This window comes from Loxodonta africana, chromosome 15 (assembly GCF_030014295.1).
Source record: "Loxodonta africana isolate mLoxAfr1 chromosome 15, mLoxAfr1.hap2, whole genome shotgun sequence".
NCBI classification, from domain to species: Eukaryota; Metazoa; Chordata; class Mammalia; order Proboscidea; family Elephantidae; genus Loxodonta; species Loxodonta africana.
The window spans coordinates 41488468-41502614 of record NC_087356.1 but is presented as its reverse complement, the minus strand read 5'-3'; the positions used below and the strand labels follow the sequence as shown (position 1 = coordinate 41502614).

Sequence of the window (14147 nt, the reverse complement as noted above, 5' to 3'; positions counted from 1 at the left end):
CTTTTCAACCGCTTGCTGGAACTACAACTCTCTGGATAGGTATTTAATGTAGAAGCTGGGTCGTTTCTTACGTAGGAACGTGCACATAGGTATGACAGTTCTCTGATCCTTTCATCAGGATTGTCGCCCGGTGACTCCCCGTGTCCCCCGCGGCCTCCACGGAGGAGGGTGCTAGAGGGGCACCACCAAGTCCCCGCTACTGGCAACGCCCTCAGAGCGAGGAGCCGACCCAAAAGCATGAGCCACTTTGGGGACACAGGGCCGGGCGCTGCACGGCTGTGATACGCAGATCCCAACAGAGATCTCAATTCGTCAAGATGCCAGTCAGACAGGGGCTGCGTGGGGACCCTGGCAGAAACCTTCCCATCGCTGGAAGGGGTAACTGCGAAAAGCAATTTGCCTCAGGTCACTCAGCGAGACCACAGCAGAGCCTCACCAGAACCCAGCTCTCCTGTCTCCCAGTCGGGACTCTCTCTCAGATCCGCAACCCCCTGCATCGTCTCGCTTTAAGGTTATCATTGTGCCACAGTCCCCCTTCTCCAATTTCCGGGCTCACCGGGCCAGGATCCCATAGCTCCCGCAGGCCCTCCTCTGCGCGTGCGCAGAGCGCTTCCCGTGCAGCCTCCCCAGCCCCGAAAACTACACTTCCCGGCAGGCAATGGAAATCACGCGCTGCAAACTGAGTAGGGGAGCCGAGAGGCTCAATCCCCGCCGCCGCGTTTGCCGCTCGCTGAAAAGGCTCAGGTGAAACGTCAAAACTGCCCCAGCCCTTCGGCTGGGAGGGGCTGGCTGGAGGGGCGGGGCCGCCTCGGCTAGGCAGAGAGTTGCGGTAGCAGATGCATTCCAACCACCTGCGGTCGGCACGATGTGGCCGGTGCTGCTGGCCGTGCTGCTGGCCGTGCTGCTGCTGGCCATCGTCTACAAAGTTTACTTGGTGCTGTTCGAGGGCAGCTCCCCGAACCCCTTCGCCGAGGACGTCAAGTGGCCGCCCGCGCCCCTGGTGACCGACAAGGAGGCCAGGAAGAAAGTTCTCAGACAAGGTCAGCCGGAGGGATCCTGAGGTCCGCGGCCCTCCTCACGGTCATCCTCACGGCCAGTCCTCACGGGCTTGGGTCCCCGTTCCAGGGTGCCCCGACCCAGTCCTCAGTTTCCCCTTGTACAGTGCTGGGAAGGCTTCCTTGCTTGGGGGGAGGAGGGCACTGTGGCGTCCGCCCCTGGCGAGGGCTCCGCTGGGACAAGCCCTGGGAAGAGCAGGCAACGGGCGCGGACTCCGTCCTTCGCGTTTAAAGTCTGGGCGTCCCTGGTCCCGGCCCCGCCACTAGGCGTCGGCGGCTGCGGGTAGACAAGGAGAGGCCTTTCCCCCACTGGGCTCCCAAAACGAAAACCCAGTGCCGTCGAGTCGATTCCGACCCATAGCGACCCTACGGGACAGAGTAGAACTGCCGCATAGAGTTTCCAAGCAGCGCCTGGCGGATTCGAACTGCCAACTCTTTGGTTAGCAGCCATAGCATTTAACCACTTTCCAGCCTTAGCTTTTTCCACGAACCGAGCACGTGGCTCTGGGGTGTGGAGCTGCTCACAGCAATCTCTTCCAACTTGCAAAAGAAATTGCCTTTTGTTTCTCAAGTGATTTGACTGGTTGTCACTTGATTTGACTGGTTGCGTTTTGTCAAGTGATTTGGCTTGGTGCCGTCCGACTCAAAGCATTAAGCCCTGGCTCTGAAACTTTGCAGGAGGCTCGGCAAGGTGCCTCATCCTCAGAGCTGCTCTCCCTTCAACCAGAATTCCTCCATTGCCATCTTTAAAACATGGCTTGGGGTTGCTCTAGGGTTTGAAGAAAAAGTACTACTTCTTAATACACAAAAGCAGTAACAATCAAAAAAAAGAAAAAACAAAAACCCAGGGTTCCTTTCACTTATACATTTTAGAATTGGTGTGACCTAGCTTACTACACAGTCAGAGACGATGTAGTGGAAGGACTAAGAGTCTGAACTTCTGAGACAGAATTTTTAGCTTGAACTGTGTCACTAAGTTACTGGAAAACCACTAGCAACTTGCTCCACTATCTGCACTGGTCTAAAAATGAGATAAATAGTTTAACTGTTTTTCAGATTGTTGTTAGGTGCCATCGAATGGGTTCTGACTCGCAGCGACCCTATGTACAACAGAATGAAACACTGCAGTCCTGTGCCATCCTTACAATCATTGTTATGTTTAAGCCACTGTGTCAATCCACCTCACTGAGGGTCTTCCTCTTTTCTGCTCACCCTGTACTTTACCAAGCATGATGTCCTTCTTCAGGGACTGATCCCTCCTGACATGTCCAAAGTGTATGAGATGCAGTCTTGCCATTCTTGCTTCTAAGGAGCATTCTGGTTGTACTTCTTCCGAGACAGATTTGTTCATTCTTTTGGCAGTCCATGATATATTCAATATTCTTCGCCAACACCACAATTCAAAGGCATCAATTCTTTGGTCTTCCTTATTCATTGTCCAGCTTTCATATGCATAGGAGGCTGTTGAAAACACCATGGCTTGGGTCAGGCGCACCTCAGTCTTCAAGATTAGGTTGTGACATATTGGTGAGTATTAATTTAGTGGGTTACAACTAACCTTTTTTTTTTTTTTTAACTAACCTTTAAAAATGTAGAAGAATAGAAAATATTAACTATGGTAAGTGCTGTATTATGAAACATCTGTTTCAGGTATATGCATTATATACTTACATGTGTTCTAAGTCATAATATGAGATGTATTTTTACTACAGGTCTCTCTAATATAGTTTGAAAGCTAAAAAATTTGCCAAGTTCTCTTGCAGCTTGAAAGTTCCGGATCTGGGTTCTCCCTGAGTGACTCATCCCTTAAAGAACAGGTCTTGTGTTGGAGGTGCCCATGTATACCACCAGAGGACACCATGTACTCTGGTCCAGCTTTGTCTCCTTTTAGGTCCTGTACCCCCAGCCTTGCCTCCACTACCTCCAGGCTCCAGCATGTGAGGAAGTGGTGCTGTGATTTCTCAGAGCAGCAGCCTCTGAAACATATTTTAGAACCAAGTACCACAATACCACTTGACTGATTCACTGGTGCCTGCAGACCCTGCAGCTGCCAAAAAGAAATGACTTTTGAACACATACTTGCAGGAGCTGGCAGCCAGCCCCACAACATTCTCCTTCTCCCCACCTTGTTTTTTTTTCTTTCCTAGTTCTCTCTCTGCAGGGCTCCGGTGGTGCAGTGGTTAAGAGCTACAGCTGCTAACCAAAAGGTTGGCAGTTTGAATCCACCAGCTGCTCCTTGGAAACCCTATGGCACAGTTCTACTCTGTCCTATAAGGTCATTATGAGTTGGAATTAACTCAGTAGCAAAGGTTTTGTTGTCTCTCTGTATCTAGGTTTCTCAGCCTGTATTATTGTCCGTCTCTGTTTCTTCCTGCTCCTATGGTAGTAGCTCACTGAATCCTACTTTGTTTAAACATCAGGAAAATTCCCAAGTACATAGTGGCTTTACTTAAACCAGTTCAGATCAAATCAAATTGTTTTGTTTTAATCTGCCTGGAGGGTCTTGAGTATTTCCAAGATAAAGTGTTTGAGGCAACTCAGGCAGGAGCTTCATGCCAAACCGCTCTGGAGGCTTCTTGTGTTGTACTAGCTAGAGAAGCCCTTCTTGGTTTCCATGTCTCTGCTCTTTCTCTGCCCATGCCTAAGAAGCCTTCTTATACCTCCTCCCCTCTACTGCAGCTTTTTCAGTCAGCCGAGTGCCAGAGAAGCTGGATGTGGTGGTGATAGGCAGCGGCTTTGGGGGCCTGGCTGCAGCTGCAATTTTGGCTAAAGCTGGCAAGCGGGTTCTGGTGCTGGAACAACACACCAAGGCGGGGGGCTGTTGTCATACCTTTGGACGGGATGGCCTTGAATTTGACACAGGTAAGGCTTGTGTGGGAAAGGGCTGGGAACATGGCTCTATCTTCAGGAGGCTTGGAGCAGCCATTTTGGGATGATATTGGGCATCTGTGTTGTTTTAGGGGCCCTGTCTTCTCTCTGTGTACCACTTGCCTTGTCTGGTACCCATGCTTCCACTGGGAGCTGAAGTGAACAGAGATGTAGTGCTTTCTGCTGTGACACCTCCCTACAGAGAAGGTGGACAGCCACCTCTGCCATGCCAGGCCATCTCTTCAACCTTGTTTCCATGTCCCCCTTTCCGGGCCTCAATCCCCTTATCCCCACAGTATCTTATATTTTCTTCCACCTCCCAACAGGAATCCATTATATTGGACATATGCAGGAGGGCAGCGTTGGCCGTTTTATGTTGGACCAGATCACCGAGGGGCAGCTGGACTGGGCTGCCATGTCCTCTCCCTATGACATTATGGTACTAGAAGGGCCCAATGGCCGGAAGGAGTTTCCCATGTACAGTGGGGAGAAAGCCTATGTTCAGGGCCTCAAGGAGAAGTTTCCTCAAGAAGAAGCTGCCATTGACAAGTACATAAAGCTGGTTAAGGTAACATGGACAAGTTGAGCTCAGCTTATGCCCAACAAGGCTGGCTGACCTTCATTAGTGGAGTGACTGGTGGGGGAGGCAAGAAGGGAGGAACATGTCTGTCCTGAACTCAGCCCCTGCTTGAGTCCACCTCTGTCTCTGGAGCCTTGGCTCAGTAGCTGCACTCTCACTTCTGGCCCCGAGGAGGCGCCCTGCTCTCCCTGACTAGGCTGGCTTCCATGTGGTCAGATCATGCTCCTTTTCACTTTACGTGGGGCCAGAGTGAAAATTTTCAAAAGAAATTTGATCAGGAAACTAAACAACTAAAGAAGACCCATCTGTATATCGGATAAGGGCTTTATATTCAGAATATATAAAACCAAACCAAAAAACCAAACCCAGTGCCGTCGAGTCGATTCCGACTCACAGCAACCCTACAGAATATATAAAGAACTCTTAAAATTTAACAGCAAAAAGACAAACAATTCAGTCAAAAAATGGGTAAAGGACTTGAATAGTCAGCTTTCCAAAGAAGAAATACAAATGGCCAACAAGTACATGAAAAAATGCTCAGTGTCATTAGTGTAGGAAAATGTAAATCAAAACCACAATGAGATACCACTTCACACCCACTAGGATGACCATGATTAAAAAAAAAAGTAAAACAATGGGTGTTGGCGAGGATGTGCAGAAATAGGAGTCCTCATCTATTGTTGGTGGGACTGTAAAATGGTACAGCCACTGTGGAAATCAGTTTAGTGGTTCCTGAAAAAGTTGAACATAGAATTACCATATGAGCTAGTAATCCCACTCTTAGGTATATACCAGGAGCCCTGGTGGCACAGTGGTTAAAAGATATGGCTACCAACCAAAAGATCAGCAGTTTGAATCCACCAGGCACTCTGTGGAAACCCTATGGGGTGGTTCCACTCTGTCCTATAGGGTCGCTGTGAGTTAGAATTGACTGGACGACAATAGGTCAACAGGTATATACCAAATAGAGCTGAAAGCAGGAACAAAAAGATAGTTGTCCACCAGTGTTCACTGCAGCACTATTCACAATAGCCAAAAGGTAGAAACGAGGGAAATATCCATTAACTGATGACTGTATAAACAACACGTGGTATGTGCATACAATGGAGTATTACTCAGCCATAAAGAAAAGTGAAGTCCTGATACCTCTATGACATGGATGAACATTGACAGCATTTTGTCAGACACAGAATGACAAATATTGTGTGATCCCACTTACATGAAATATCTATAATAGGCAAATGCATAGAGACCAAAGTCAGTTAGTGGTTACCAAGGGTGGCTGGGAAGGAGGGAAAAAGGAAGACACAGTGCTTCTTTGGGGCCACTGAGCTTCTGTCAGGGGTGATGGAAAACTTGGGAGTAGGGAGTAGATAGGGTGATGGATGGACATGTCACTGAACTGTACATGTGAAGATTGTTGAAACGGGCAAATGTTTGTTACATATACTTACCACAAAAAAAAAAAAAAAAAGGACTGATTTAAATGTAGAAAAAGAAAAATTCACAGAGTATAGGTTCTTCTAAAAACCCCAATTCAGCTAAACTCAGCCAGGGGTGTGTTGCCAGACCCTTGGGGTAGCGAGGGCTATTGGAATGGTGACTCTGCCCCGTGGTTCCCAGAGATGATGCCTGCTCCTCACGCTCTTTTCCTTTCCCAGGTGGTATCCAGTGGAGTCACCCATGCCATCTTGCTGAAGCTCCTCCCATTGCCTGTGGTTCAGCTCCTCAACAAGTGTGGGCTGCTGACTCGTTTCTCTCCGTTCCTTCGGGCATCCACCCAGAGCTTGTCTGAGGTCTTGCAGCAGCTGCCAGCCTCCCCTGAGCTCCAGGCAGTCCTCAGCTACATCTTTCCTACTTACGGTGGGTACTAACTCTGGGCAGATCCTGGAGGAGGGGGTGAAGTCTCCTGGCTCTTTGTCTTTCTTCCCGAACCTGCTTGGCTGAAACGGAGCAGTATAAATCTCCAGCCCTTTGGAGCTTATGGGTGAGAAGTCTGTCCACCTGCTGGACTCCCTGGTAGAAGCTCCCCTCATCCGCGCTGGATGATTTTTCTGTTCAACCAGCACTGTCCTATGATGTTGTGTGGGGAGGACACTCCCACTGGACCCGAGATCTGTAAAATACCCCTTATGTGGATGGAAAACAAGGCCCACTGAGTGCCCTAGGCCTGGAGAATATTTGGATCCTGGGATGGGTGTGGGCTGTGCTCCATTCTGACTGGTGCAGGGTGTTGGGTGCTCTTGCCTCATCACCCCTTCCTTCTGTAGGTGTGACCCCCAGCCACACCACCTTTTCCATGCATGCTCTGCTGGTTAACCACTACCTAAAAGGAGCCTTCTATCCCCGCGGTGGCTCCAGTGAAATCGCCTTCCACACCATCCCTGTGATTCAGCGGGCCGGGGGTGCTGTCCTCACAAGGGCCACTGTGCACAGTGTGTTGCTGGATTCAGCTGGAAAGGCTTGTGGTGAGAGCCCTGCACTGGGCTGTGGGATCCCCGGACTAGGGTGGGACAGACTGGGTGCAGAGAAAGGAAAGAATCGAGGGCAGAAGGTGTAGAAGAACTGACCTCCTCATGGGGAGTTAAAATCCCAGATCCCCCCCAGAGCAGAGGCTAGGGGTATAGCAATAGGTCTGGAGGTAAAAAGGAAGCAGAAAGGATGAAGAATTACTTGGTCCCCAAAGAACTGTTGTGTGCCGTCAAGTTGATTCTGACTCATAGCGACCCTATAGGACAGAGTAGAACTGCCCCATAGTGTTTCCAAGGAGTGGCCAGTGGATTTGAACTGCTGACCTTTTGGTTAGCGGCCAAGCTCTTAACCACTCTGCCACCAGGGTAACCTCAGAATAGTGGTTAATAATTTACTCAGTAGATAATATATGTATCGAGTAATCCGTTAAGTACTTAAGTGTAGGAGCTGTCTTTTTTACCTTTATGTCTATAGACTTTACCACTCAACCAAAACAAAAACCAAACTCATTGTGGTCTAACTGATTCTGTCTCATAGCAAACCCATGTGTTAGTTACAGAGTAGAACTGCTCCATAGGGTTTTCTTGGCTTAATCTTTATGGAAGCAGATCACCAGTCCAAGACACGGGAGGTTAAGAAAGAGCTGAGAGTGTTAGGCTGAACTATAGGAGTGCTGTTTTTACAGGTCTAAGAAATGGTTAAAAATCAGTTGTTTCAGATGGTTCTATCTAATACTTCAGTGAGAGTAGCAAGAGACGAGGCTGGACACATAGAAGGGCACAGATCATGGAAGGCTGCTTCAAGGCTTTGGGATCCATTTACAAGGTTTAGATGCCCTTGAAGGGTTTTAAAGAGAATCAAACCAAACCAGACCCATTGCCGTGGAGTCATAGCAACTCATAGCAACCCTATCAGACAGAGTAGAACTGCCCTATAGGGTTTCTGAGGGTGTAAATCTTTAGGGAAGCAGAATGCCACACCTCCTACCGTGGAGTGGCTGGTGGGTTCAAACTGCCAACCTTGGGGATTGCAGCTGAGCGCTTAACCACTGCATCACCAGTGTTCTTAAAGAGAAGAGAAAGGTAAAACAACTCTGGCAGCAGTGAAGAAGGAAAGGCATCAGCCCAGGAGCTTTGTTGGGCTTGGTGAAAGAAAAGAGAGTAGTCTAAGAGGGAGTTGGGGGAACAGAGGGGTGGGGCAAGTCGGGGGAGAGCTAGGCAAGATAAGAGCAGAAGCCATTGTGGGATAGGTTGACAGTGCTTGAGGATATTTCCTTTACTTGGCAATTTTGCCTGGGGTCTGCCCTGCAAGGCCTAAGGTGGGCTGGACTCCCAGGTCTGAGAAAATGAAGTGTAGGCTGGGGGAGATGTGTGGGGGGTGTGAGCCTTTCTTTACTTTCCTGGAACTCTCAGAACCTCACCAAGCTCCTGTGTCTGCAGGTGTCAGCGTGAAGAAGGGCCAAGAGCTGGTGAACATCTACTGCCCCATCGTGATCTCCAACGCAGGACTGTTCAATACCTACGAGCACTTACTACCTGAGCATGCCCGCTGTCTGCCAGGTAAGAGACTGGTCTGTGTTGCTTTCCTCCAAGTTCCCCAGTTTCTCTAGATCCTAGATCATCTTCTAATAGTGATGGTGAGCAGAGTCCCAGAGGAACATTTCTTGGGTTTTCATTGAGTTTGTGGTATGAATTCCTTTTTCTTCCTGAATTTCTCATTTACTTTGAGTAGAGAAGATTGGTCTGATAATTTAAGTAGGGAAGCAAGGCTGGTATAGAGAAGAATAGATATAATAGTTCTGTGCCTTATTTGGGATCCAAGGTTATATCTTTCTGCTTCTTTCAGGACCTAGCTCCTTACTGGGGCTGAGGCTTCCAGAGTTCCCTTCTGGCTTTCTTCTATTCCTTGAGCCCCAGGCTCAAAATCTAGAATCGTGATAGAAGTAAGCCTCGGTGCAGTCATCTCTAACAGGCTGTGTCCAAAAATAAAAGCCTGGTTTTATGGAGGGAGGTAGGCATACTTATGGGTGTACCATGCATAAGTCTATATGAGGAGCTTGACCTTTGGCACTGCATTTGATCCTCACCGTCGACCAGAGAAAGAGATATCATCATCCAAACCCTGGCAGCGTAGTGGTTAAGAGCTATGGCTGCTACAAAAGGTCAGCAATTCGAATCCACCAGCTGCTCCTTGGAAACTCTATGGGGCAGTTCTACTCCGTCCCACAGAATCACTATGAGTCGGAATCGACTCAACAGCAACAGGTTTGATATTTATGGTTGGGGAAACTGAGACCCATAGAGGTGAAGTAACTTCCCAAGGCCACCCAGCTGAAAGTGGCAGAGCTGAGATGAGCACCCTGGTCTGTCTGACTTGAAAGTCTAGCCTCTTTGTACCCTACGTCAGCTGAGAAGTGTGGGACCTCCAGAGCAATGGCCTCACCAGACAGGGCAGGAGAACAGGAGCAGCCCACAGGGAACCAAGTGGCTGAGCCAAAGTTAGGTGAGAAGTTACCATACTGAAGTGGACTCAGGAAGCTACTGTGAGGAAAGGAGGCTGGCTGGCCGGAGGGGACCAACAATCCAGGAGGGGTAAGAGAAAGGGGTCTAGATAAAGGCCTTGGTGGGGTGGGATGGACACCAGGGACTTTACTGGTATGAGGAGAAGGAGCGCGGAGACCAGTGGGAAGGAGTTCTCCACCCATGGTGGGCCCCAGAGGAGCTAGGAAAGTGGGTGTCATGGTGGGTTCCATAGAAAAGTGAGGTCCTCATGGAACGTAGGTGAGGTGGCAGTTGTAATTGTCACTGAGGTATAGGATGTGTGCTACAGAAAGCCAGTACCTTTGCCTCACTTGGCTGGGCCCCAGGCAGCATCTGCTGCCAGCAAAGGCCTTCTCACTGTCCAATTGGGTGAGTCGAGTGAGGTGAGGCAGAGACTGCCCAATTACAGGAAGGCGGGGCAGGGTGTGGGGAGGACCATAGACTTTGCCTTTGGTACTTCCTGCTTTCCTCTCTGTAGCCCTTTCCTCCTGTTTCCCCTCTAGCCTAGGACAATGAGCCCTGACACTGTCCTCTAACATGCCCCAGGGTCCTCCTCATCCTGCCTTTCCCCAGGCAGCCATGCTCCAGTCACCTGCTCAGCTTGACCTCCCCTCCTCCAGTTAAGAGTCTCCATGCTCTTATGTATCTTCCCCTGGAAACAATCTCACGACTCCAGCCTGCACTGGCTGAAGGACCAGCTGCCCCTCTTGGGTGGGGGCTGGGTGCTGTCCCAGGTGAACCCCAGTTTGAGAGCAGTGCAGGCAGTGGTGGTCAGGTGATGAGGCTTAAGTCAGCGAACCCAGCAGCTGGGATGCCTTGTTTGCAGCTGCAGGGGCTTCTCACAGTTCTACCTACCTCCTAGGAATGGGAACCAGCTATCAGGTGGCCTCTGGAACAGGCTGAGCCAGCTGGGGTTGAGGGTGGAGGTGGGGTGGTCAGTAGGGGAGCCTTTATGAATAAGGAGAGCCTTTCTTAAATTCCCCTGCTGAGCCTGGAGGGGTCAGTGGGGATGGTTTGGGGAGGAAGGTCTCTGGCTCCTGGGCCCCTTACTTCTAGCTTGGGAAAGGAGGGAGGGGCTAGGTAGAAGGAGCTGCTTTCTAAGGAGCCTCTGAAGATCCAGGGGTTCCACTCTTGGGCCCCTGTTCTCTTCATGCTAACCTCCCAGTCCATCTGGAGAGGGGGTGCCAGCAGTGTGCCTACCCCTGGAAGCTGAGACCCAGGGGAGAGGGTGCTCCTGCAGCTGCAGCACCAGCTGAGGGCAGCCCTCTGCACTTTACTGTGGCTCTCCCTCTGCCTTTGGTGAGGGGACAGCTGAGCTTCTGGGCCTCAGGCTCTAAACGGGATCTGAGGCGAGGGGTTGGAGGAAACCCGTGTTCCCCTTCCCTCCTCAGTATGCTCCCATAGCTGGGTGTCTCTAAGTTTTATGTCTATTTTCCAAGGGTAATTATTAATAATGTCCCTTCTCACGCTCAAGAGAGTTTGGATGATAGATCATATGGGCACCCTACCTTGGTACTCAGTTTTTTGTAGCTTTTGATAGCCAACTTCTTTCAAGGAAGTCTCTTTCCCTGTAGGCAGGCATGTCCATTGATTCCTTGTGGTATCCCCAGGGCCTAGCAGAGGATCCAGAACATTACAGGTCAATTTGTTAAGTGCATAAAGTGGAGCAGTGGCCGAGTTCACCCTCAAGTGGGTGCTGGAGATGATTCTTGGAATGCGAACAAAGAATAAGCATTTGTGGGTGTCAGTTTCCAGAAAACTGGTCTGGGGTCATGTATTGCTGAGAGGTGGGGAAGCTCAAGGGATGTGGGTGGCCTCACAGTGGCGCCTTCTGGCGTAGTGCTGCTCTTCCCCCTTCCTCCTGTTGACTCATGAGGATTGGAGGCTATCGGCCCAAGACCATGTGCTATAGGTGCTGTGAGCCAGCTCAAGGAGCTTGTGGCCAGGGGCTGGTGTCACCTGTTATAAAGGTGTTTAGAGCAGAAGTGGGTGGAGGTGGGAGAGAAGTCTGGGATTGTATCCTTCACAGGCAGGAGGAGGCCGAAGGGCAGACCCTGCCAAGTCAACATTGAAGTAACAGCTGTAAAAATGGGCTGGGCCCTAGGCAGGCAGCTGAGGATAAGGCTGTAGGTAAGGCCAGTTGACATCAGCAGGCTCTCGTGGCACAGGGAGTGGCCATCTCTGGCCACAGGTCACATAGCCCTCCCCCACTGTCTTTGACAGATGTGAAGAAACAGCTGTCGATGGTGCGGCACAGCTTGGGCATGTTCTCTGTTTTCATCTGCCTACGAGGCACCAAGAAGGACCTAGGTCTGGAGTCCACCAACTACTATGTTTATTTTGACACAGACATGGACAAGGCGTAAGGCGTGTCTACGTGTGTGGGGAGCTGTGTCAGAACAGACCTCTGGCCCACAGGGCCCCTGCTGCCTCATGGACTGGGAAGAAGTGGGCAGGAATTTACTCCCTGAGGGCTTTTTCCTCTGTCCTGCATTGTCATCACTGTGGGGAGGCCCTGGGGGTGAGCTGTCCCTGGGGTGACACTGGTGGCTGTGAGGAACGAGGAAGGAGGCCGGGGCTTGGCAGCCGCTGCTCTCACCCACAGGATGGAGCGCTACCTGTCCATGCCCAGGGAAAAGGCCGTAGCCCACATCCCCCTCCTCTTCATTGCATCCCCATCGGCCAAGGACCCGACGTGGGAGGACCGATTCCCAGGTGGGGCTTGGGGTTCTGGTGGAGAAGGGTGGGAGCAGGGAACAGGCAGCAGTAACTCTGGCACTGCACCCCTAGACCGGTCCACGATGACTGTGCTGATGCCCACCGCCTACGAGTGGTTTGAGGAGTGGAAGGAAGAGCCAAAGGGAAAGCGGAGCAGCGACTATGAGACCTTCAAAAACACCTTTGTCGAAGCCTCCATGTCTGTTGTCCTGAAGCTCTTCCCCCATCTGGAGGGGCAGGTAGGACAGAGTATCTGGTGGTGATGACAGAACTCTTGGTGCCATTTCCACCCTTTCCTTAGGGCGGGGAATAAGGCTGGAAGATAATAGCCCTGGGGAAGCTCAGGAGGTGGGCAGACTGTCCCAGAAGAGCAGAAAAGGGGAAGAGAAGAATCTCTGGAGTTTCCACTCCTGCCCTGGGGCTGCCTTTTTTGCCTCCTCAGGTGGACAGTGTGGCTGGAGGATCCCCGCTGACCCATCAGTTCTACCTGGCTGCCCCACGAGGTGCCTGCTATGGGGCTGATCATGACCTTGGCCGCATGCATCCTCATGTGATGGCCTCCATAAGGGCTCAAAGCTCTGTCCCCAACCTCTACCTGACAGGTACGCTACCTAACAATGCCTGAGACCCTAGGCCACCTTGTCACCCAGAGTCCTCTGTTCCTGTCCTCGTGCCCTGCTGGCTCCTGCAGCCTCCCATGCTCTCAGCTGGGATGCCTTGCAGGTTGTGGTTCCTGGTCTCGGCCTGAAGCTTAGTTTCTGGGTGGCCCTAGCTCGGACGGAGAAACGTTGAGTGCCCGGTCCTCCCCTCCGTTTGCGTGGATGCTGACGGGCCTCTGCTCTTGCCTCCTAGGCCAGGACATCTTCACCTGTGGGATGATGGGGGCCCTGCAAGGAGCCCTGCTGTGCAGTGGCGCCATCCTGAAGCGGAACTTGTACTTGGACCTTAAGAAGCTTGGCTCGAGGATCCAAGCACAGAAGAAGAAAAAGAATTAGCTGGTTAGGGATGAGTCAGAGGAATCTGCCCTGTGGCTAGGGCATCTTTCTGCATTAGTTCCTTGCCCATATAAAGCACCTGTTTGGTTTTGTTTTCTGAAAAAAACTCCAATCCGCAGGCCTAGTGTAGATCACAGGTCTTAAAATGAAGCTCTAACAGCTGGGGCAAATGATCTTTTATAACTTTAATGCATGCCATCACTACTAAAGGCCCAGTCTAAGCATGGTTTTGGTTCTATAGGTTCAGAGGGCTCCCGATGCCATTTTTGCTGGTTCCAATGGCTCTTCGGGAGGATGGGGAAATGTCTGTAGTAGGCTCCATGTGGTCGCGGGGGGGCGGGGGTGGTAATAAGGCATAAGCATGGATTACCCAATAAAATCAGCAACGTACGCACAGGCTTACTTGTGCTTACTTGTTAACCTATAGTGCACAATTGCACCTGTTTTCCCACATCGAGCCTCCAGGCTTATTTTCCGAAACATTTGGAAGTGAGGGTACATGACTAGAATGATGACTTCATGAGAAGAAGTGGATTGGAAGGGCATTCCAGGCCAAGGGCCCTGCAGAAGACAAGCAGAGAGGGAAGTGAACGTGCTGTGGAAGACAGCCCAGCTACCTCCTAGATCTGGGCCTGGTGGGCGGAGTGGGGGTGGGGGTAGAAAATCAGTCAGCATCAGAAAATGAAAAGGCCCATGGGCTGCGTCTGCAGTTTATCTGGTAGATCCTGCTAGATCTATGGAGACCCGCTGGGAAGGTAGATGAATGCTTAAGGTTAAAAAACAAAACAAAAACAACACTTTTTCAAATTGCCGTTAAACTGAATCACCCAAGGCCTTATTTTACTCAATTTTAATGTACTATTAATAAACTTAATGATTTATAGCTTTAACCTTTGAAAATTGCATTGTTTTCTGTTGA

General features: G+C 50.6%; 2 protein-coding genes across 9 annotated transcripts in view; one reads left to right on the top strand and one right to left on the bottom strand.

Moving 5' to 3' along the window:
• Positions 1–859, bottom strand: part of ELMOD3 (ELMO domain containing 3) — a 35247-nt gene extending 34388 nt beyond the window's left edge. For 2 of the 8 annotated variants that reach the window (XM_064268788.1, XM_064268789.1), the window contains exon 1: positions 437–821. The gene's annotated coding sequence lies outside the window, so the exon portion shown is untranslated. Of the gene's footprint in view, positions 1–71 lie in introns of all 8 variants that reach the window. The other 6 variants (XM_064268794.1, XM_064268792.1, XM_064268790.1 and 3 more) reach the window with 6 other exon arrangements.
• On the top strand, positions 580–14118 carry RETSAT (retinol saturase). The gene is made up of 11 exons (XM_003420413.4): positions 580–1040; positions 3735–3917; positions 4250–4491; positions 6165–6366; positions 6774–6971; positions 8415–8534; positions 11739–11877; positions 12121–12230; positions 12306–12472; positions 12676–12835; positions 13086–14118. Exons 1-11 carry the CDS (start codon positions 866–868, stop codon positions 13226–13228), a joined length of 1839 nt encoding a protein of 612 aa, XP_003420461.2. The 5' UTR covers positions 580–865; the 3' UTR covers positions 13229–14118.
• The last annotated feature ends 29 nt before the right edge of the window (positions 14119–14147 follow it).